The sequence below is a fragment of the Zosterops lateralis genome, assembly GCF_965231275.1.
Source record: "Zosterops lateralis genome assembly, chromosome: 9".
Lineage (NCBI taxonomy): Eukaryota > Metazoa > Chordata > Aves > Passeriformes > Zosteropidae > Zosterops > Zosterops lateralis.
The window spans coordinates 1,919,190-1,943,745 of record NC_139769.1 but is presented as its reverse complement, the minus strand read 5'-3'; the positions used below and the strand labels follow the sequence as shown (position 1 = coordinate 1,943,745).

Below are 24,556 nucleotides of genomic sequence, written 5' to 3'. Positions count from 1 at the left end.
TGCAGGTCCTAATGAGCGGTGAAATTCCAAACCATTGAGCTGCACATATTGCAAAGGTAACTACCTGCAGATTGTGTCGTTATTATTTAGGTGCACATTAGGTATTCCTAAAAAGGTCATAAAAGAAAATTCCCCTTATTGGCTGCCTAATTGCAGAGGCTGTAACCAGCTCAAGGTGTTCCCCAGGCTCTGGTGTGGATCCTGTTGCAGCCTGGCTGGTAAAGGAATTCCAGATGTGCAGGGCCAGAGGAGGAGGATGGGGAGGAAAAAAACCCACTGGATTTTGACCCTTGTTTTTTGGGATTGTATTTGAAGCCATGTGTTGGTTTTTTATCTTCTTTTTCTGCCAGAGTTGGGATTAAATGCTCGAGAGGTGGTGTTTGTGTTCAGACTCAGATGTTTATTAATTTTATCTATGATACAGTCTCACAAAGTGTGAGCCCTTCTAGTTAGCAAAGTGAAAAATGGAGCCCTCCCTGTCTCTCTTCAAGGCCTTTTAAGGATAAACCATCCAATTAAGAAATGACACCTAAATTATTTTTACTTTTGACCCAATAACCAACCACCCATGGCCTGCAATGTGGATTTTTCTATCCAATTACAAAACACCACCCAGACCCATGGAGGGCAAGGTGAAAAAGAAGGGCTCAGCCTCTGCCCTGAAACCTCCATCTTGCTTTATATATATATATAAAACTATATATAATTATATATATATATATAACTATATGCTAAACCCTTAAACTCTGAGTTTTGCACCCTGTGCTATCACACACTTCTATCCAAACCCCACACCCACAATCCCAGTGCTGTCACTCAATTTTGGGAGCCTTTTCCACGGCCTCAGGTCAATGCAGTGTTTGCCTGGGGGTCAGTGCCTGTCAGCACAGAAATCTGGAATTCTCAGTGCCCAGGGTTCCCACATCCACATCAAATGGGAAATGCAGAGGAGGGAGCAGAGCTCAGTGTCCAGCTTTGGAAATTTGGCTGCTGAGGGACTCACCCCGTGGGCAAAGGTGTCTCCTGGGAGGATGGTGATGCTTCAGCACGGTGAGGGGAGCTCCATCCTGCCATAACTTCAGGAAAGACTTTCCAGTGATGCCTCAAGTTTTATCTCCCATGTATTTCAGGTTCTGTGGTGCCCAGGGGGGCAGCTCTGAGCTCACAGTCAGTGTCACTCAGCTCTGCACACAGCAGGGACACAAAACAAACCCTTTTCCTGCTGCACACCAAGGACAACTCTCAGCCCAAAAGCACAAACAAGGCTGGGCTGGAGGGAGGGACAGGAAGGATGGGACCTCCCAGCCTGGAGCTGGGATTGGACAATTAAACACCAATATGCAAATGGACCAAAACTTATAAAAGTGTGAGACCTCATGACTGTTTGTCCATTTTGTGCCAATTTTTGTGTCCATTTTGTGATAATTTTGTGTCCATTTTGCATCACTTTTGGTCCATTTTTGGTCCATTTTGTGACCATTATATGACCATTTTGGGTCCACCTTGGGTGTAGCCCTGGCCAGGCTCTTGTCCTGCCCAAGATGTATCTTAAAGGCCTTTTAATAAATCTCTACTTTATTCTCCAGCTCTGTCCAGTCTCTGTTCCAGCTCAGCCTTCCCAAGGCACCACCAGGACAGCAGGAGATGGAGACAGGGAGATCCAGGTGGTGCTGAACACCCCAGAATTCTCCTCACCAACCTCCTCCATTGCCTGGCTCATCCCTGAGCCAGCCAGGCTGGTGGAACCTGTCAGACCACACTGCTCTCCTCCTCCCTTGCCTGCTGACAGCTCTTCCCAAGCTTTGTTTGTGTGCTGGAACTGGGAGATTTGAATTCCAAGTGCGTGGGGATGGCTCCTGGGGCTCCCAGGGAACGCTGCCTCCTCCTCTGCCTAATTAGAGAGCATGTTCTGGGAGACAAAGATCTGCCAGCCTCCTTCCCAAGTGCTCCACAGGCCATATCAGGAGGTCCAGCAGGAGTTATTCCCTGTCCCCATGGGCCAGGCTCTGGGTGACAGGGATATTTATAGCAGCAATGTCGTGATTCAAGTAGGGACGTTCAGATGAGGGACCTCAAGGAATTCCCATGTCAGGACAGCTGGGATAGATCCAGTTTCCCAGGAGCCAGGAGAGGGATGGGTGGCTCTCACGTCCTCCCTGTCACCACCAGTGCCTCCATCCACCCCAATTTGTGGTGACAGTGACACTCCTGGTCCCCCTCATGCCCTTAGAAGGTTCTCACTGCTCTGTGTCCCATCCTCCCCCAGCCAAGGAAAGGATTATTTCACCTCATCCCAAGCCCTGAGACCAGGACAGCACGGAAGGGACATCATACTTTATCCAATTAATAAAAAAATTAAGTCATTCCAATTTCCAGCATGAAGCAAAAGGAAAAAAAAATAAAACCAGTGCCATGAATTCCATGGCATCAACACGAAGATAAAAGCAGAGATGCAGCAGGAAGATAAAGAGATTAGAGTATCAGAATTATTACAAATCTTGCCCGTAGCAGTGCCTGTTCCCAAGGCTGCCTGCCATTTCCCAATGATAAGATCCAGGTTTGCAGGCTGGGTAGCGTTTCTTTTTCCCCTATTTGTGCTGGAAAGCTCCGAGCTGTTTTTCACTTCAGGCTCTGAGATATTTGTGCTGAAAGGTTCAGCCATTACCTCCAGCTGAGGTTACAGACAACAAAAAAACACAAAGCTGTTTTGTTGAGAAAAGAGAGAAGCTGAGATTGGTTAAGTTGTGCCATGCTGGCCAAGAATGTGTCCTTGGAAACACCTGTGAAAATCCAAATTTAGGCAAATTATGAATCTCTGGAAAACTCTTGCTTGTATATAATCAGAGTTCACGTGTGGTTCCTGAGCATCTGCTGCTGAGGGAAATGTGCTCTTAGTCCAGTGCAGGGTACAAAGTGACACTGAAATTGAAAACAAGTTAAAAAAGAAAAGAAAGAAAAAAGAAAAAAGAAACAAGGCATTTAATGCTATTTTAGACACATTTTTCAAATTATCCTAAATTTTAAAAAGTGCAAGTAACCAGTGTTTTGATTTGAGCAATAACCTCATTGACAGCATCTTTCTAATCGTGTTTGCTCTTTCCAGTACCCATTTTTAGGTATTTTTTTATAAGTACCCATTAGTAGCTAAAATATGTCTCTGAATGAGAAAAACCATGGAAGAATGAAGAGATCAAGAAATGGGAACTGGAAATTTGTATCCTTTGTTTCACAGCACAGGCCTGTCCTTTTACCCACAATCACAAAAAAATGCTTAATAATCCATGTGGTCTTGATTCAGGACAGAACCAGGGGGGTTCAAAGAGTTCCTCCAGCTTGTTTCAGGTGGGATTTGCTCCTCCTCCACAATTTTTTGGGGTCATTCCTGTTGAACCTGGTTTTTCTCTAACAGAATTCCCACTAAACTGGGGGCTGTGCTGCTAAAAGGGGTTTTATGGACAGAGGAGATGTGCTGAGCTAAGGAAAGCTCCCCAGCCTAGAGCTGGGATGAGATGGAATCCCAGTTTGGGGGAAGAGGCTCCAGCAGCCTGAGAAAGCACAGGCACAGCTCAGGTGTGGTGCAGCAAGAACAGGATGAGCACTTTGACGTGTGCCAGGGGAGCTGAAACAGCCAAACAGGCTCTGTCTCAGGTAATTATGGCATTATGGAAAGGTCATCACTTAGAAATTGCCAGGACTGCTGGACAAGTGGTTAAAAGATGCCATCACAATAATCCCAAACTGCTGGGCTGCAGCTTTCCTACACTGGGATGAATTGTGTCTGTTATGGGATTATATCATTGTGCCATCCTATTATTCTTTTTCCTATATAATGAATTTTTGCTTTAACATCATGGTTAAACCACACACAGTGATTTTATTTTCTAGGAGAAAGAGATCTTCTTGTGCCCAAATTACTGAAAGGTAAGAAAATACCTGTAAATTCCTTACTGGAATATCAGAAAGCTCCAAACTTTCTGGCTTTGTCTTCCACTTTCTCTCTCTGGGACCTGCAGGAGCAGCAAAACCAAGACCCTCCATCAACTTCCAGCATCCACCCCAATCCCTTCATCTGCCTCCCTCTTCCTCGTGGCCTCTGCCCTTTCTTAAACATTTCAGCCCCTGCAACAGAGAGAGTTTGAAGCCTCTGATTTTGTTTTCTCCCTTCTATCATCCCTGGGCGTATTTAGGATAAAATTCAGTGTAAAATCAGAGCCCACAGCAGTGATTCTCGTGCTGCAAGCCCTGCTTGCTCACATCAGGTTTTCCCAGTGCTGTGCAGCTGGGCACAATGCTCACTTTGAAATCCCACACCACACACGTGATGGCTTTCATTAAATATATTAAATATATTATCTGGTGATGATGGTGCTGTGGAAAGAATTCTCTCACAGGCAAACTCGCTGCTCAGGGAGGAGACCAAGGTGGGGTTTTTTTTCCCATTTTCATTGCTGGGTGTAATCTGCAGGGAAATGAGTGATTGGGTGGGCAGATGTTGCTGTAGGAGATGAAATTTGGAGATTTGAGTCTTAGAGGTCCTGGCATTTGTGAAAATGGGTGTTTGTAAGAGTGCAGACATAAAAACAGTTATGCAGGTGCTCTCCCAGTCAGGAATTAATGAAATATGTTCAAGGAGCTGTTATTTCTGATGTAGAACACTGTTTGCCATCTGCACAGAAGAAAACAAGGTTTGGAGAAGCAGTTTCCAGATGAAATTGAATTAATTGCTACTGGAAAAATTCCACCCTAAATCCAAGAATTAGAGCTGCTACCCTTGGCTTAATTCAGTGTGCAACTCGTAACTCTGAGCAAAGATCAAACTTATTGGGGAAGTGAGAATTGCAGCCAAAACTAACACAAAACTGTAACTTCCAGAGGAAATATTTAGAGGCATAATGAGAGGGATGGGAAACTAAACATGAAAATCAACATGGGGAAACGAAACCCTCAGACTTGGCCCGTGTGCTGATGGCCACAATCGAATTAAGGCAAAATTGAAAAGGGGGAAATAAAAATAAGCATAAATAAAATAAAGCACATGAACTGGGAGATGATACAGGGCAAGAATTGCAGCAAAGCAAAATGCAATTTTTTTTTTGCCTCATGCAAACTTTCATTTTCTCTATTTTTATTCTGGGTTTATACCAAAGGATTAAATTTAGCCTTTGCTTTGAGGTTAAGAGATGAGAGCCACAAAGTTCAGTTCCTTTCTTGGTGAGGGCCTGGGAGTTGTTCCATCCCTATGAGGATTTCTGGACATGACCAGTTAGGGAAAGGCTGTGGGCTGGGAGGAGGATTGGGCAGGAGCTATGAGGCTTCCAAACTATTTTATTATCCCAAACTATTTCATTATTCCAAACTACCTCATAACTACCTAATCCCCTTCTGGAGTGTATATTGTGTTGCTTGCAGGCCTGAAGATCAGTATGATATAAAAGAAGTGCCACTTTTAAGGGGGATTTTCCAATGGTCAGACCACATTTTTTTGAACCTGTGGTGCTCCAAATTTGCTGGGAGAGTACAGGGATATGTAAGGAGTTAAAGAAGAGACCTCTGCACCCATGTGGATCCTTATTTACAGTTTCATCCCAGTTTTCAGACTAGAAAATATTTATCTGCAGAGCAACTGGAAAAGATATATCAGTCATAATCTGATCCCTGCAGAGGGGATCCACCATTAATAAGGCACACTGAGTCATTCCCTACAGGAATAGTGTTTTTCCCCAGGGCCATCAGTTATCCCAGAGCCATCCCACTCGTTCTGCTTCCCCACTGACCCGCTTGGCATCTGCCTGTGCTGCTCTCAGAGCGACTTTACTCCCACCACGGGGCTGGGATTTATATCTGACACATGTTCCTCCTCTTCCCATGCTCCAGCACTGACACTCCAGCTCTCTTTCCATGTTCTCTAAAAGGAAAAGGGATGTTTTTCAGGCTCGGTCTCAATTTCACAAATCTGAGTAGCTGTTTTTAGCAGAGCAAAGCCTTCAGCTCTTCATCCTATGGGTCCTTTCCCTCTCCAGCCTGCAGCAGCTCTAATTTTGGGATGCCACAAGCCAAGCAAGGGTGATCCTCCTCTTCTCCAGGGTTTATTCCAACAGGATGAGAGGAAATGGCTTCAGGTTGACCACCACCTAATCTAATATTTTTTTATTAGGTAGCAGGAGAAATTTCTTCATGGATAAGGCTTGGAGTCACCATCCCTGGAAGTGTCCAAAAAAGGTGTGGCTGTGGCACTGGAGGATGTGGTTTCATGGTGAACATGGAGGTGCTGCTGGACTTGATGATTTTAGAGGTTTTTCCAACCTTAATGACTCCACAGTTCTGTGATAGGAGGAGGCAGATTTAATCCCTGAAAGGCCAGGTTTGAGAAGGTGACAAACATCAGATTGTCTGAACTGGCAGCTTTAACTCATCACAGAATCCAAATTTTGGGGTCTTTTCTTTCTCTCTTTTCCCCTTGGCATTTTGGAGGGGCATTTTTCCTGCCTTTCCCTCAACGTTTTGTGACATTACACTGACTGATCATGATTTAGAAACACCCACTGGTGGATCCCTGGGTTGGAACTCGGGTCTGATTCCCACATCCTGGAAGAAAACTCCTCTGTGCTGGAGGCTGGATTGTTCCTCCAGGGAGGCAGAGAGGAGGCAGGAAGCACACGGGAACTCCAGGAGGAGCCCAGCTCTGCCTCCAGGGCTCTGCACTCAATGAGTTTTGGTTGTACACGAAAATGTGAAACCTGTTCAGTCACCACCAGCAGCATCCCGGGGCTTTGGAAGCTGAAGGACAATCACCTCATTCATTTCCTGGGGTTAGTTTCTCAAAAAAAAGGTCTATTTGTTGTGTTAACCTTGTGATGGGGTGCAGGAATGGGATGGCTTGGAAATCCTTGGAGCGCTGGCTGTGACCTTGATTTGGTAATTAATTATGTAACAAAGTTCAGATACAAAGTTTTCAAACACACAGCTGTATTAGAAATAAAATAAAAAAAATTAGGAGTGTGGTTTAAACCAGCATATTGAAAAAGCACTTGGCTTCTCATGATAATTTAAAACCTTTGTGTCCTATACTGGTGAACCTAATAAAATAAAGTAAAATGCAATATGAAAATTGTGTGAATTTGGCTGAGTTTTGCCTCTCACTTGGGCCCAGGGAAGATTTTCCAACACAAGTCCAGAAGCTGCAGCACGATGGAAAGAAAAAACTCCTTGACTTTCAGGTAGCAAATGCTGCTTCAGCAATGGAAATACCAGGTAACAATTAGGGCAGCTTTGAGAGGCATCCTTTGGGTTTGGATTGCTTTGGCTAAACCAGGATTCTCAGGAATATTGACTAAAAATACATACATATATATATATTTATATAAAAATTATATTAGGCTCATAAATCACCTAAATGAGCAAAAACCAAGGATAAGCTGATGCAGCTTTTGCCCAGGAAGGATTCTATTTCATTTGTTAAAATCAAATGAAACAGTTTTGCTGCTGCCCCTCAGAAACACCAGAAGATGCTGCTGGGAGAAACAAGTTTCAGGTCTCACCCAGCTCCCATCCTTGACAAAGAGGGATGAGGGCACCAGCATCTGGGAGAAGTCAAAAAATCAACCATTAAAGCAGACAGAAACCACATTTCAAGGAAATAGGATATGATTATAGTAAATAACATGTTGTACGAATGCTTGGATGAATTGTTAACTCCTGGAATTTACTGCTACAGGACACAAGTGGCTCTGGTGGGACTCCTAAAAATGTAACTGTGGATGTGGGTTATTGGAGCCACTGTGTCTCTACAGGCCAGATTTATTTAAACATTATCTACACCTGCACAATTATGAGGTGTTAATTAATGAAGAGTAAATGTGGAGGGTGCGTGCTTTGTGTGGGCCTGGCATTTGACTTCTTAGGCTTGTTGATTGCTGGGCAGGACCTCCAGGTGCTGCACAATGGAAATTTGGCTTTCACTCCCAAAATTTAGTCCTTGTTTGAGTTTTCCTAACACAACCTGATGTTGTAGCTTGGTCTCTGATGGCCAGGAGGGAAGATGAAGGGAAGATCAGGACAGCTATGGAATCACCATCACTGGAAGTGCTCAAAAGGTGTGAGGAGGTGGCACCTGGGCAACATGGCTAAATGGTGCTTGGATTTGATGATCTTGGAGGTCTTTTCCAATTTGCTTATTCCCTGATTCTAGGATTTCAGTATGCTGCTAGATGTTACTGGATGCAGGGCTTGTGCACAGGGCATCAACACAACTTCTTACAAGGACACAGTGGTAGGACAAGGGTGGAATGCCTTGAAACTGAAGTGGATTAGGTTTAGATTATAAATCAGGAATAAATTCTTCCGTCTGAGGGTGGGGAGGCCTTGGCACAGGGTGCCCAGAGAAGCCAGGGATGCCCCTGGATCCCTGCAAGTTTCCAAGGCCAGGCTGGACAGAGCAACCTGGGACAGTGAAAGGTTTCCCTACCCACCGCAGGGGGTGGCACTGAGTGGACTTTAAGATCCTTCAACCCAAACCATTCTGTGATTCTTCGATTTCCTGCCCCAAAGGGAGATTTTCCTCCAGGTACCTTGGCTTTGTCGTCTTATCCCGTCGCTCCTGCAGGGGTTTGGCTTTGCCGCCGTTCCCTCCATTCATTTATTTGTTTACGGCCCGTGTCAGTTGCACGACAAACATTTTCCTCCGCACGAGGCCGGGCTGGGCGGCGCCGTGGCCGGGGGACGGATGGGTTGCGAAAGGAGACCTTGATAAAATAAAATATAATAAATAAAATTAAAGGGGAAGGGGGATAAAAAAAAAAAAAAAAAAAAAAAAAAAAAAAAAAAAAAAGTAGAAGTTTTAAAAGAGTTTTTTAAAAAAAATAAAAGGAGGAAAAGCGGCGACTTTCCCGAACTCGCTGACGGGTGATCCGAGCCGGCCCGGGGGCACGGCGGCCTCCGGGGCGGAGCTGGCTCGGGGGGCCCGGCCCGGCCCCCGCCCGCAGCCCCAGACGCCTCCCCCTGCCCGCGGCGCCTCCGCTCGGCCCCGCCGCTCCCGCTCCTCCTCCTCCTCCTCCTCCTCCTCCGCGCCGCAGTTTGCGTCTCTCCCTTCCCTTCCCCAGCGCCGTGAGCCGGGCGCGGGGCAGCGCCCGCCGCCGTCCCCCCCGTGCATGGCGGGCGGCCCGCGGCGCTGAGCGGGGCCCGGCGGTGCCCGCGGCCGGCGGCGCTCCCCCAGCATGGCGCGGGGCGGCGGGCGGCTGCAGCCCCAGCCCCGAGGAGCTGCTGCTGTCCCTGCCCGCCGGGGCCGGGGGCCGCTCGGCCTCCTGTGCCTGGCGCTGCTGTGCTCGCTGGGCGCCGCCGAGGCGGAGTTCTCCATCCTGGACGAGGCGCAGGTCCTGGCCAGCCAGATGAGGAAACTGGCCACCGAGGAGCTGAGGGTGGTCACCATGCAGGTACGGCCCGGCCCGGCCCCGCGCCGAGCCTGCTCTTCCCTCCTTCCTTGCCTCCCTCCCTCCCTCATCCGCACGCTCTTCCCGATTCCTGCCTTGCCCTTTCTCTCTCTCTCCATTCCTTTCTTTCTCGCTTCCCCCCTCCTTCCCTGGGTTCTTTTCTTCTTCGCAAACTTTCCCTCCCCCTTGCGCGGGCTGCTCGGTTTCCCTGGGCTGCGTTCAGCCTCTGCTCCCTCAGCCCCGGTTCTGTCCGGCCGGGCTCCCTCAGCCCCGGTTCTGTCCTCAGCCCCGGTTCTCTCCCCGGCCGGGCTCCCTCAGCCCCGGTTCTGTCCTCAGCCCCGGTTCTGTCCGGCCGGGCTCCACTCAGCCCCGGTTCTGTCCGGCCGGGCTCCACTCAGCCCCGGTTCTGTCCGGCCGGGCTCCCTCAGCCCCGGTTCTGTCCGGCTGGGCTCCACTCAGCCCCGGTTCTGTCCGGCTGGGCTCCACTCAGCCCCGGTTCTGTCCGGCTGGGCTCCACTCAGCCTCGGTTTTCTCCTCAGCCCCGGTTCTCTCCCCGGCCGGGCTCCCTTAGCCCCGGTTCTTCCTCAGCCCCGGTTCTCTCCCTCAGCCCCGGTTCTGTCCGGCCCCTCTCCCTCAGCCCCGGTTCTGTCCGGCCCCTCTCCCTCAGCCCCGGTTCTGTCCGGCCCCTCTCCCTCAGCCCCGGTTCTGTCCGGCGGGGCTCCCTCAGCCCCAGTTGTGTTCCGCCGGGCTCCCTCAGCCCCGGTTTTCTCCGGCCATTTCTCCCTAAGCCCCGGTTCTCCCTCAGCCTTGGTTCTCCCCGGCCCCGCTCTCTCTGCCCCAGCTCTCTCTCAGCCCCGGTTTTCTCCGGCCGAGCTCCCTCAGCCCCAGTTCTCTCCGGCCCCGTTCCCTCAGCCCTGGCTCTCCCTCAGCCCCGGTTCTCTCCGTCCCCGCACCCTCAGCCCCGATTCTCTCCCTCAGCCCCGGTTCTCCCCGGCCGGGCGCCCCTCAGCCCCGGTTCTCTCTGTCCCCATTCCCTCAGCCCCGGTTCTCTCTGTCCCCATTCCCTCAGCCCCGGTTCTCTCCCTCAGCCCCGGTTCTCTCCCTCAGCCCTGGCTCTCCCTCAGCCCCGGTTCTCTCCGCCCCCGCTTCCCCCGCAGTGCCGCCCGCCCGAAGGCGAACGTGGCCGTAGCGGTTTTGCTGTTTATTGTTTTATTTGCAATTTACACAATAGGAGTATCCCTGACCGCCTCCCGCCGTGTCTCGGGGCTGAGCTGGCCGTGCCCCGGGGCTGAGCCGGGCCCGGCCGAGCATCCCCCGGGCGAGCGGGGGAAGAAGCGACGCTTCCCGGCCCTGGAGAGCGGCCGGAGGAGTTTATTGCCATGCTGGATTCGGGGGAAGGTTGTTCTCGTTGCCGGCAGTTCTGTGTTGTTCGCGGGGAGTTCTGCCGGGGATTTGCAGGTCTCACAGCCGGCGGCTGCCGACCCTCTCTCCGGGCTGAGGGGGAAAAAAAGTGAAATCGGATCCCAGGCGGCTTTCAGGGGGAAGGTATGGTCAGTAGCAAATGCAGTTTTAAAAGCCTCCCAAATTGAAAAGGAGACACTTTCATAGGATCAGCGGGGGTCTCTACCCAAATGGCCTTTTATCTTCTCTAAACTGGCTGCATTCTCTCACCTCTGGAGCATCATTGTGCTGGGCGGCCTCCTAGGGCTCGTTTTGTCCGGGCAAACACTGAGCTGTCTCTTGTCCTTGATGCTAAGAAGAGGCGGATTTAAATGACTTCACTTAACAAGGTACATTATTGATGTACTGAATTCAAGGAAGTCCCTTTTTTTTTTTTTTTTTTTCCCCCTTTCTGCCGTGCATACGCACGTATGTATTTCCCCTCAAAAGATATAAGCATAATCCTTTGCTTTGGTGGAGTCTCTGTTAATGCAAATTAAGTCAGTTTAATTGCGTTGCTAAATCCGTTTCTGGCGTTAAAAAAAAAAATAAAAAATTATAATACGATCACCTCAATGTGTGTTGTATTTGAAAAAGCAGCTCATAAAAATATACCTTGTTATAGGAATTAACTGTAGGATGAGCCAGGTTTTCTTTCCAAGAATTGTACCGATGATCCGAGCTCGGGAACAATCTGGATGCCAGTGCACGGGGATGCAAATAATGTTAAAATTCTGTTTACTATTAGCTGGATATTTAAGGCCCTGAAGTAATTTAATGTGGTGAAACTGGTAGTTAAACTGAAACCCTTTTCATACCGAGCTCTATTTTTATGTGTTTCATATTTTGACTGTCTCAACTCGCATCACGCTAATGCCCAGCCTGTCCTTTGCTCCCCCCCTGGAACATTATTACAGCTGTTTAAGATTAAAAAACCGGTGGGAACAAACCTCCCCTGATTTTGGAAGCTTTTTTTTGCTGACCTCCTACAGTAGAACAAAAAAAATGTTATGACATGTGTCACTGCAGCCTGTGCTTCTCACTTGGTTTTAGGGCTGAAATTTCCAGAGCCTGCTCAGGCAGGGCTGGGTGTAACTGGCACCGAATTCTCCTTTTTTTCTGCTTGTTCAGGGCTGTTGGTGAGGGCTGCCAGCACGGTGGGGTTGTTTGGGCTGAAGCAAACAGGTTGTGTTGGCAGAAAATATAGGAGAAGAAAGGTGTGGGATTTTGGAAAGAGAGTGAGAACGATTTTATCCTTTAACTGGATACAAACCCAATAGTGTTGTCCTGATTTAGAGGGTGACAGTCCCCAAATCAGGACTAGTGAGGCAAAGCCATAGTGGCAGGAGGAAAGGTTGATTCCAGCCATCAGCGAGCTGCGGTTTTGTTTTATTTCATTTCATAAACCATAAAAGAGAGGAGGAAGTGGCAGGATTTGATGCTTCCCTTGCGTGCTCTGCTCCTTGCCAGCTGTGGCTCCCACATCTGCACATCCTGCTGGCGGGCAGGAGGTGCTGGTGTCACCAGAGGGCTTTGCAGGAAGGCTCGGGCTGAGCTGGAGGTGGGGAGGAGACATCCAATGAGTGCAGGAGCAGGTGGAGATGCTTCAGGAGAGTGAAGGTGAGAGGTTGGTTGGGTGTGTTTTGAGTCTGGGAAAAGAGAAAAGTGGAGATGGAGCCTCCGTAAGAGCAGGAAGGCAGGATGAGGTGGAGCCTCCAGAGCAGACACCAGAGGAGCAGGTGGAAGAGGTAAGAGGAGAAGCACGGAATTTGTGAGCCTTAAATGCCTGTGAGAAGGGGCAGGGAGTGATGGACGTGGAGGCTGTGAGATATGAAATAAATCAGATTTCTGTGGGAGCGCTGGCGGTAAACGAGCTCCTTCTCTGCGCGGTGTCTCCTTCCTGTGGTACCTTCTCCTTCTACCTGTGCTTGATGCCACGGCTGCAGCAGTGAGAATGCCTCATAAAATCACATTATTTTGCATTGTTGAGAGGCATGAGGGACAGCTGGAGGAGAGGCTGAAGCTCCAGGCAGAGTGAGGATGAGAGAGGTTTGTGGTGGCAGCACCAGTCTGACAATTGATTTTGGCACTCACACCACTGCTTTCTATTTCCAGAGACTTGCATGAGGGCAGTGTCTCACTGTTACCTTTGGGGAGTGCTTTGTTTCCTCGCCCATGCAAGTGCTCTGGTTTCATTTATAAATTTATTCCTTGAATGGTACTGCCTGGAGCAGCTGAGGATCATGGAGGGTAGGTGACAACTCGTGAGTTGCATCATTTGCTGAACGTGTTGAGCAGCAGCTTAAGAGTTTCTTATTTAAATTTCCAATTGGAATGTACGTATTTGTACCATACCAAGGATTCCCTTAGTGAGAACACATGCTGGGCTCTGCAGTGTGTGTGGGTTCCTGGCTGTCTGCCTTATTTCTCCAGGAGTGGTTAAATATTGAAAGTTCATCAGTTGTCTGATTTTCTCTGTTGCTCTGATTAGTTATGGTTCCCCCCTCTGTTTGACAGTTCTGCCAAGCCCCCAGTTAATGATGTTGCTGTGTCTTAATATTGTGTCTTCCCTTTGACATACTGAGGTGTGACTGGTGTGTACATACACATCTTTACAGGGATTTTTGTCCTGAGCAGCAGAGGTGATGCGTTTATGTTTGTGCCCAAAGTGATTTCCCAAATGAACCAGGAACAGCCTCACCATGATCTTTTCCCTTTCCTCTCCCTCCTGTGGGGCAGAGGGTGCTGCAGAAGGAGGTTGTGCTGTACCACAATCACCTGTAACTGTTCCCTTGTTTGTTCAGCATCCTGTCATTCCAGGGAACACCTCCTGGCATCCTCAGGAGACACTGTGCAATCCCAGCTCTATATTCCTTGTCATTCCTCAGCATCCTGAATATCCCATGCCAAGGGCTGCAGCTCGTTCAATGAGCACTTGTGTGACAATCCTGTGATATATTCTCCTGGGCAGAGCTGGCACTCAGCACTAATTAAAAGTTAAGAGCCCTTTTTTACTAAAATTATAACTAAATTGGTGGTTGTGGCTTGCCCTGATCTGCGGGTGGAGTTTCACCATCGCTGTTACCTGGCTCATCTGATCCCGACTTCTCTGGCCTGGCTGAAATTACAGGGTAGGTTGTTGCTTGAAACAACTGAAATTCTTTAGTTGGGAGGTGAAAGGCAGGAAAAGAATAAATCAGAGCTTTTGTGAGCAGTTGGTTTGGTTTTGGCGAGGTTTAACCTCTGGGTGAAGCGAGGAGTATTTTTTTGATAGTGTGGAGCAAGGTAACATTTCCATCTCCAAAACAGGGCTGTAATACTTGAGAGTTGAAAGGAGTAAGAAATGCTTTGAAGATGAAAAGCATTAAATGCCTCTGCAGCTCTCAAAATGCATGTTGATGTTTCCAGCCAGACAGTAACAAAAGTTGTAGGCCCAGAGGGCCCCGAATATTTGTGAAAGCAGCTCTGCCATCTTAATCCTGAACTCCTACTCTGTGAAGGAAGCACAGCCCTTTCTCACTGTCTGTTACTGATCTTGAGGGCTGGAATTTAAAAAATAATTTTAAAAAAAAGGCATTTTGAATCTGAAAAAAAAGCAATTTGCTGGTCACTTTTTTTTTTTTTCTGGTTTGTTTTTAATATTAGTACTGTGCAAACAATAATATATTAATACCTCAGGTGATGCAGTGATGTGTAAAATAACAGCTTAGTACAGGTTTCTCCTGGTTGATTGGCCAGCATATGATTTATTTATTTGTTTCCCTAATAGCTTGTCTGGCCATATGTTTTTCAAGAAGAACAGATTGTGCTCAGACAAGCACAACACAGAGATGGGGAGATGTCCAGGGGTTTATATGGGTTGAAAAATCCACATTCTTTGAGGATTTCTGGGTGATGGCAGAGAGATGGAGTCATCAGAACTGTCCATTTATTCAGTCCTTTTGAAAATGAGCCCTGACAGAATCCAGCATTATTTATTTTTTTCTAATGGGATTGTCTTCTGGCTAATGGATTTACTGCTTAGAAGAGATAAATCCCATTTTGAGCCGTCCTGCAGACCAATTGAAATACCAGAACGGTGATTCTCCATCTCTGAAATCAGGGGCTTCACACATTTCTCCACTTCTTTTGATGGATCTTTATAAATAAATCTGTGGTGACTGTGAGGTACTTGCACAGCAAGTGGTGTAAAACCCCACATCCTCCAGCTCTGAAACCTGGACCTTGTGCACCCTCAGCACAAAAAAGTACAAAAGTACAAAATTCTGTTGTTTTTTTCTTTTTTCCTCCTATAATTTTCAGCTTGGGAAGCTGAGATAAAAAGAAAAAAAAAATAAACAAAAGGAAGGAAGGCTGTTAAGTGTTCGATTGTACCTTTTTGAGTTATTTTAAATATTATTTGGCAGTAGTGTGTGCTGTAGTAATAATTACAGAGTAGAAACCAGCAGAGCAAAACCTCATCTGTTTTCCATGATTATTCCTTAGTTGGAATCCAGCTACAGCAGCTTTACTCGAACCTCTCTAACAGTCCAAGTTTTTTATCCTTTTCCATCCATTTTTTTTTTCCTGACATGAAACACTTCCAAAAAACCAGCGCGAGGTCCTGGTGGAAGGGCAGACCAAATCTGAATTTTTAATTAGGCTTTGAGTCAGCCTCTTCAAAGGATCAGGGCATCCTCAGCGCTGCAGCATCAGCCCAGGCTGACATTGCACTTCAAACGCCGGGAGTGCAGCTGGCCCGGCCAGATAAAAGTTGGGATGTGGAGCAGCAAGGTGGGCTGGCAGATAAATGAGCCGTGCCCAAGGATCCAGCGCTCCCTGGGACAGCAGGAATTCAAATCTCCTGGGAGGTGGTTTGGGATCTCAGCTGTGGCAGGGCTGATAACACCGGGAAGGCACACGAGGAAATGCACCCCGTTATTTTTTTGGTTTGAGATGTTGCTCTGCTGCCATTGCCACTGAGTAGAAAAAACAAACCTATTTTTTGTTGTCAAAAAACATGGAGAAATTATCTTCTTTCAGAGAGGCAAAGTGTGTTTGAATTGGAAAAAAAAAAAAGTTTTCTTGTGCGTGTGTTTCCCAGTTATTCTTTTATATCTGTATATTAAAAGGGATTATTAAGGATAAATAGATTTTTTTTTGTTGTTTGTCAATTTTTGGGGAAGAAATTGGCCAAGAAATGTTTGGAGCTTTGTCAGTTCAGTGCTCTCCTGTATGGAACTGCCCAGCTCTAAGGAAGTAGCCCAAATTTTGTTTATTTCCATTGTTAGGGCACTCCATAGATGGAACTGGGATTTGGGGCTACCTGAGCCTGGAAATGGCAACACTTCATGGCTAAGGGTTGGATAATGGCGCAGGAATGATTTATTTTGGTGCAGTTGAATAGGAAAATACTATATTTTTAATTTTTTTTTTAAATGATAGAACTTAAGTAACTTATGTATTGACCTTTTTGTATGTCAAAAGTTTTGCTGAGGTTTTGATTAGTAGGTCTTGTACTGTAGGTTTAATGCAGAATAAAGTGTAAAAATATAGAGGGCCTGCATTCCTCAGTCATCATTTTCCTGTAGCTTGTTGTTGTTCAATACCATGCAGTGTTAATGAAATCTGAAAGGATATCCTTGTGTTCTCTTTTCCATGGAAAACAGAGTATAAAAAACATCAGCGCTTATGCAATGTCTGTTGTGGAAATTTTCCTTTTCTGATATAAAACATAAGCTGAGTTATTGCTTGAATCCTGTGCTCTGTGCAGAAATCTGGATGAAATTATGCGTCTGCTTTAGCAGGGAAAATCTGAGCTGACTTTTGAAACAATCCTGGTGCCACAAATCAGGAACACTCCTTTCCAATCCCAGGAAAAGTGTTAATGGAGTCACTTTATCAACTGCCTCGATGGAGAGTGTCCCAAGTGATTTTGCAAAAGCATATTTGCACAATTACAATAATTAATACAAGCAAACTATTACATCTCCCTTTAGCAAGTTCCCAGCCAGGAGCAGCTGATAGAAACAGCTTTTTGTGGTGCTGCTGGTCTCTGAGCTCACACATTTGCACAGTTTGGACTGTGTGATTTGAACTCCTTTCCACCTTTTGGATAAAGAACTGTAATTTTCCTTCCAGCATGTCTGCAGAGCTGTCTAGCCAGTGCTCCCTGTCCAGTTTTGACCTCCTTTTGCACACATCCCTGTAGGAATTTCTGGCTGTACTTAGGATTGTCACAGGTGGGAATGAGGCCAGGGGAAAAAAAAAACAACCCAAAACTTTAAAATAGAGACATCTGGAAGTTGCCATAAAAGTTTCAAGGAGCTGGAACGCCTTTAAGCAGAATTTCTGGTGTGTTCATCCATATAGGGTTATTTTTATGCTGTTTTTTGAGGATTTCATACCAAATTGCACGTGGAGATCAGTTCAGAGGTGATGTGGTGGTAGCACAGCAAAGGGCTGAGGTGCTGCCGTGACCTCCTGGCCCTGCTCAGCCCCTGCTTCTCTCCCTTGCAGCAAAGGAAGAATTAGAAACATTTCCTTCTGGGCTGTACTTTCACCTCAGGACTCGTATCAAACAAAACCTGGGGAGGTGTTTGTGGTGGTGGGCTGGGGGGAGAGGGGACAGATCCCAAAAATAGCTATGATGGGAGCCTGCTGGCCTGGAGCAGGAGCAGGCTCTGAGCCAAGGTTGGAAAGGAGAGCCAGGAGAGCCTTGGATTTGTTGGAAGATAAAGGAGCCCCTTTTTATTTTAAAGACTAAAATTAGTGGTGTGAGGCTTTTTGTGCTGCTGAGGTGTTGGATGTGCTGTAAACCAGGGAATACCCTACACTGGACTCCTTGACATGGCTATGAAACTCTGCATTTTGTGGGAGCAAAAGTAAATTTTCCAAAAAGTAAGTTTTGCTTTCAGGTGTTGCCTGTCCATTGCAAACCAGCACAGGGGCAGCTGCTGATGGGAGGTGGGTACAGAAGGAAATCATATCCAGGATATTTTTATTGCCTTGTTTGTGGTCAGTGAATTAGAGATTGTTTTCACCAATATCTCTTTTCACCAATATTGAAATCTGACTTTTGATGAAGGCTATTGGGAGAATAAGAAAAGAAGCAGGATCTCCCATCATTGCAAGGAGTGTGAAATGAGGAGGAAAAACCACTTCCACTCTGTGGATCCTAAATTCCTAAATTGCAGTTCACATTTTGTTGCTGGAAGTTTTTTTTCTCTATTCTCTATTTCCAGTTAGCAACAGTCTGGTCAAGCCTTCATTGACAGGTGGATTCCAGAGGGGCCAAACCAATATTTTTTGGAGACAGGATTTTTGTGTGGTGTGGAAGGCACTGAAGGATAAAAATAGAAGTGTTTTTAATTAGAGGTTAATACACTTAGCAGTTTTAACAATGAAGGGATATTTAATTTAAATAAGCTACAGCTGTAGGTAGTTTGACTTCCTTGGGCACATTGTCTGCCCAAGGAATTGTCTGGAATATGAATTTCAGAATTGTCTTTCATTCCTTTTGTCAGTGGCTCTCCAGGAGTGCCAGGTGTGATGTGGGATTTATTCCCTGGGTCTATTTTGGTGGAGTTCAGCTGCACACAGGATTTTCTAGGGAAAACTGCACTTTCTGGAGCACTGAGGATGTTTGTTTGTCACATTAGGCAGCTGTGGTCAGGCAGCTGGTTTTAAACTGTCAGTCTTGGATCTGTTTGATTAAAATTAGAAAATCTTATTCCTGGTTACACAGTCTCTCGTGTCTTCCTTGAAGGAAGTTAATATTCCACATCCATTGCAGGAGGAGGATGGGAATTGTGAACTCCTGAGGGTTTGTTAGCTTTAGATCAGAGTCACCAAGGTGGGGGTTGCAAATCCAAACCTGATGGCACCAAGCAGCCAAGCTGCTCTTGTGAATTACTGCTCATTAATGCAATTGGGGAAAACAAGAGTTCTCATTTTTAATTTTTTATTTTCGGCTGAAATGAATCTATAATTATAAATGATCATATTCTGGCTCTTCCTTTTGAATTCTGCTGCTGTTATATTTTACAATCCCTAGATCATTTCAGTAGCTGCTTTGATGGATGTTCCTTGATGGTCTTGAAGTTGTTAAATTCAGTTCACTGATGATCCAGCTGTTCTTGGCAGAGAGGAACCTCTTCTGTGCTGAGCTCACCACTGGGAACACGGAATTCTACTCCAAAAGTTGTGTTTGGTTTCTGAAATTTGAAATACTGACATACTGATGATGTTGTATTTCCATTAAAACTACTGGCTGCAAAGCCAAAATTAAAGCAGGCACAGCCATGATAGGAGATAACTTGTTTAATAGAAATAGAAATGACCAGTTGTTTATTTTTGTTTGGTGTGAAATTCAGTCTCATGAATTTTAAAATATCGATTTGCTGTGATGTCACATAAATAGAATTTTGCCTCCTCCTTCATATTTATGTATTTATTCAGCAAGTGGTTGGCTGAAAGTCTAGAAATACATCTTTTAAAAAAAAGTATGTTCTGGTAATTGCAACCTCAGACTCTGAAACGTTGCTTTTTCCTGCCTTTCCAAGAATAGAAACTGGGGCTCCAAAAGGGAATGGAGGCCAACATCCATCTCCATGGGTTCTCAGTGCCTGGAATGGTGGATTTCCCCTTGAGGAGCAAAGGTGCAGCAGCTGTTTTGGGAAGATGAGGAGCGGGGATGAAACGGATGCAGAGGAGGAAAAATAAGCAGCTCAGAAGGGATAATAGTGATTAAAATATTGAGTGAAGGAAGGTGTTTACTTGGGACTCTTTGGAGCTGTTCTCCATGTATGGTGCAGGTGCACACCGTGTAAGTTGGGCTCATTCCAGGCTCTTCCCTGATTTTTATTAACCCACATCTTCCTGCAACTTTGCTACAGAAAAATGTCTCTTCTTGTCCAAGGCCTTTGATCCCAAACCTGGCTCCTTGGGAAGAGCAGAGGGTTCCCCCTGGAGTTTGTACATCACTCTCCTGTGCAGGGGGAAGGAGCAGCAGATTTCTGCTCCTTCCCCTGTCACTCCACCATTTCCTGCCCTCTACTTGCTTTTTTTCCTGCCAGTTTTGCCATTCCCTGTCTCCTTGCTCCCCAATGCCACTGCAGTGCTGGAGGCCACTTCCCTGCCCCAGGTGAGCCTCACTCTGCATCACTGAGTGACAGAGACCTCTCCAATAATATTCCAGTAGGGAATAAATAACGGGATGGCAACAGATCCCCCTGGAATTTTGTGCTTGATGGAAGATACACATGAGGGGCTTTGGATGTGGGTGTAGAGTGAGAGGAGAAGGAGGAATGGCTTGAAATTGAAAGAGGACAGGTTTAGATGGGTTATTTGGAGGAAATTGTTCTTTGTGAGCACAGGGTGCTCCGAGCAGCTGTGGCTGCCCCTGGATCTCTGGGAATATCCAAGGCCAGGTTGGAGCAGCCCAGGACAGTGGAATTGTCCCTGCCATGGCAGGGGTGGAATGGGATGATCTTTAAGCCCCTTCCAACCCAAAGCAGTTTGGGATTCCCTGTATCCTGGCAGGGATGTGGATGGGTGAAGCACACAGCTGATGATGGTGTGCCTGACAAACCCCTGTTCTCCACCCATCCACTCCTCCTCCTTGTCCCATGGGGCTGGACTGGACTTTTGCTGCTGCTGGGAGAGGACATTTCATTTTAATCCTGAAAACAGATTCACAGCCTGTTTGGGATCCTTTTTGGGATCCTTCTCAGAAATGCAGTTAGAGCCAGTGTCAGCATCGGGCCCTAAGTCTAAAAATATATTTAAAATACAGAAAGCTTGCTCTAGCAAGGCTGTGGTTTGCACGGGCTGGAATGCAAAGCTGGCCCACAGCCACACCCACACTGAGGAGGATTCTCAGCTTCTGCCTTTGCTTTGATAATGTAGAAAAAAAAAATTATTACTTTTTTAAAAACTTTTTTTTACTTTTGGTGGACAGAAGATAACTTCCTTTGTCACGGAGTTGGCAGGAGTCTATACCAACTTTAGTTATTCAGAGTCTCAGAATATCCTGAGCCCCTGTGGGAAAAGGAAAGGCAGGCAAGAGATGGAGAAAGAGGATAAGGTGGCTGCTCACCAATTCATCCTGATCCATGGTGTAACAGCAAGATCTGAGCTATTATTTCTATTATTAATTTATTTATTAACTTTCTGTTTCCAGCCTGCCAGAGCAGCACTTCCAGTGTCCTCAGAGCATCATGTTTGGTGCAGGAACACTGTCAGGGCTTGAATCCTCTTTCCCGTGTTTTCCTGAACAGTGTGAGGTGCCTGAGTGTCACCAAATAAAGAAATGAAAACCTTAAAATCTATGAAATCCACATTCAGCTGGGGTTGAGTGTTACTGAGAGGAGCTGTGCAGCATTCCCAGCTCCTCATTTCAAATCCCACTTTTCCAGCGATAGACTTAAAAATCTTATTGTGCACTTGAGTCAGTGACTGAGCCCTCACTTTATAATCACTTTATAAAACGCAGGCACATTAGCAGGACGTGTTTAATGGACACACGGCCCAGATGAAAGGGCTCTTTGTGGCAGGAGCCTTTTGTGCCTTCCTGGATCCCTCAGCAATTCCTGCCGAGCTTCCCTGACACGGAGGGGCCGAGGAAAAGCCCTTGTGCCTTTCAGCTTGAGTGGAGAATAATGGGAATGGGGGGAGGGCTGTGAACTCTGCGGTTCCTCCTGGCCCAGCTGGGGCTTTGCATTCCCAATGACCTCGGCCTTCCCGGGAATCCCAGCTGGGATTGTGGCAGCAGCAGCCTCCACACCTGGGGGCACTGGGACCACTGTTCCCAACCCCTTTATTCCTCAGGTTTGTCTGTAATGGGCACTTCCCACAACAGCTTCTGATTTATTTATTTATTTCCTAGATACAATATACATTAAAACATTTATTTATTTATTTATTTATTTATTTATTTCATTTATTATTTTTCTAAACTGAGATTTCATGTTGTCTTTCGTCTCCTGTTTAATCTCTCGGCTACATTTTGTTTCCTGTCCGTGGCTCTTAAAAAAACCACTTTTTCTAACTTTACTTTTCATCCTCAAAAATTAAGGCTGCGAGGTCGTGGATATGTTCAGCTTGACCTAGCAATAATCTTCATGAGAACAAGAATTTAGTGGATATATATTTAACTTTTCATTGACAAAAAGAGTGAAACTTCAATAAAAAAATTTCCTGACTTGTCTGCTAAAGATGGCTCCTTTTGTGTTGTTGCTAATTCACCTGGTGTTTTGCGGGTTCAAGCAGAGAGAGTTTCAGCTCCTGCAAAAACTTTGGGAAATCTATTCCAGTTTGGAAATTGCTGAGTGAAGATGGAGTGAGAGAAGATGATTAACAAAAAAAAACTCCCAAAAATCAAACAGTGGGGGAACATACACAAGAAAACGCACATATTTAATTAAATTAGAAACTGGATAGATGTGATTGGAGTAGGGTTTCTGATCTTTAATGTTGGAAAAGCCCTCGAAGCCCATGGAGACCAAGCTGTCTGATGCCAACCTTGTCCCCAGCCCTTCCTTGGACTTCCCCAGGTGTGGGGACTCCAAACCTCCCTGGGCAGCCCCTGCCAATGTCTAATCACCCTTTCCATGGAGAAATTCCTGCTGATATCCAACCTGAGCTGTTGGTTTGCAAATGCTGCTCAAATATCCCAGTGAGGAAGATCCAGGGCCAGCTTGGGCATCTCCAGCAGATGTGTGGGGACACCAGCAATGCCTGTGGTGAGCCTCACCTCCCTCCTTGCCTTGGGCACCAGCTCCGTGTCTCCACCTCACCCACGGGTTTGCCCTTGGTTTGCCACGCTGGAGACTCCACTGTATCAAGAGAAAGCCAGAATTGTTCTGTCTGCCTTGAGTTGAGCGTCTGCAGCTTCTCCAGGGGCAGAGCTGTTGGTTGTGTGGCGGCTGAGGGTGAATCCAAAGGCTGGGCTGCACCCAGGTGTCCTCACAGGGACTGGAAGGGAATTCAGGTGGAAGATGCTGCCAGAGGAATGGGGTGAAAGGCAGAGAGCTGACATCTCTTCTTCTGGGACTTGAAAGCATTTTTTGTCTCCCAATCAACCATGATGTTCTGCATTGATGTCGTTGAGCTGAGGGAGGGTTTCATCTGAATAATTGGAAGAAGCTTTTGGAGACAAAGCACTCAAGGCCTTTTGGCCAATTGAGCTTGTGGTGTTTTCTGTAGAAAGCAAATGGGGATCTTCCTTGGTTGTGCTCATCAATGGATGTGTGCCAGGTGTTCCTCAATCTCCTCTCACAAAAGTCAGATCTCTGATTTAATTTCTCTCTAAAACAAGAATCCATTTGTATTTCTTGGTTATCTCCCCACTTAAGTCTGTGTTTAAAGATATCTGTTACCTGGGAATGTGTGCAATTTTATGGTATTTTTTCCCTCTCCCTCTTTTTTTCATCTAAATAGAAGAAAATCTGGCAAAAGACTGAGATTTTCTTATTTTTAATTACTTCTATTTATGACTCATCTTAAGGCCGAAAAGCTCCTTGGTTCATGAACTTACCCATTTTTTGTTTGTTTGTTTTAGTTTTCAGTGCTGTCCTTAGCTCATTAGCTAGAATCTCCTATATAATTATCTTTTAATTTTCTTTCCCATTTGCTCAGTGAAATATTTAGAGAAACAAACACTCTGTGAGCTGGGCTTTTAATATTAAATTCTTCATTAATTTTGCTTCAAGTTTTGTGTTCTGCATGTGATCTTCAGTTTTTTAAGAGTGTTAAACATTGAATTGAAATCAATTTCTACTTTGTCAGATGAAGATTTCTCATGAAAAATAATATAATTTTCGCTTTGCAAGCCGGGATAACAAACACTTTTTTTTTTTTTTTTTTTTTTTTTTTTAATCAGCAAAAAAACCCTTCTATTATTGTTATTGCTATTTTATTTTTGGTCACTGAAAAAAAACTGCAACAGGAAATGACCCCAGCCACAGTTTCCATGACACCCTCTCACTTGAATCCAGTTTTCAAGCAGATGAAAGGCCCAAAGCAGCCTTTTGATAGTGAGCAGCTAATTGGGTGCCTGATAGAGGCAGGTTTTTCTCTGGGAATGAAATAAAGGAGCCAAGAAGTGGAACAGCTGTGTTTTGGTACATGTGTGTAATCCCAGATAAAACTCTCCAAGGACAAGGAAATACAGTAATACCTCACTGAAAGGAAAATTAGGAATCTTTGAAAACGTAAATGTGGCTTTTTTTTTTTTTTTAGGGGGGGAGCTCATATTTAAAATAAAAATCTGCTGTAATGAATGTGATAATAAATTATGAAGTTGTGAAATCTGAGCAGAATTTCTTGTTCTGTGAGATGTGGAGCTGGGTTTTGTTCCTGTCTGGGTGAGATAATGGCAATTTGGTCTTTCTTTTGTGTTTTTTTCCTTTGCTCAGTACATTTCTACCCCAAAAAACGAGTGGTTGGAGGCTGTTTCCAGCTTTTCTGCTCTCAGATGAGCTGCAGGTCATGGACTCCTCACCTCTGACTGTGGTTGTGGCTCCTTCTCCACCACTGTGTGCTAAAAAATGCCCTTGTGGAGAAAAAGGGTAGAAATTTATCTTTTTGGTGTAGAAATTGAAATCTGAGCAGCCTCTTCTGGTGGATGTTAACATCCATGTGGTGAACAACCATCATCCAAGGCGTGGCAAAGAGGATAAATATTTAAAACAGAGGGAAATAAAATCACA

General features: G+C 45.9%; 1 protein-coding gene across 1 annotated transcript in view; it reads left to right on the top strand.

The window, feature by feature from the left end:
- Positions 1-8,459: 8,459 nt before the first annotated feature.
- The window catches only part of CACHD1 (cache domain containing 1), an 88,871-nt gene continuing 72,774 nt past the window's right edge, over positions 8,460-24,556 (top strand). Inside the window, exon 1 of the mRNA XM_083867179.1 lies at positions 8,460-9,428. Within this exon, the coding sequence (XP_083723305.1) occupies positions 9,213-9,428 (216 nt within the window). The 5' untranslated portion in view covers positions 8,460-9,212. The remainder of the gene's footprint in view (positions 9,429-24,556) is intronic.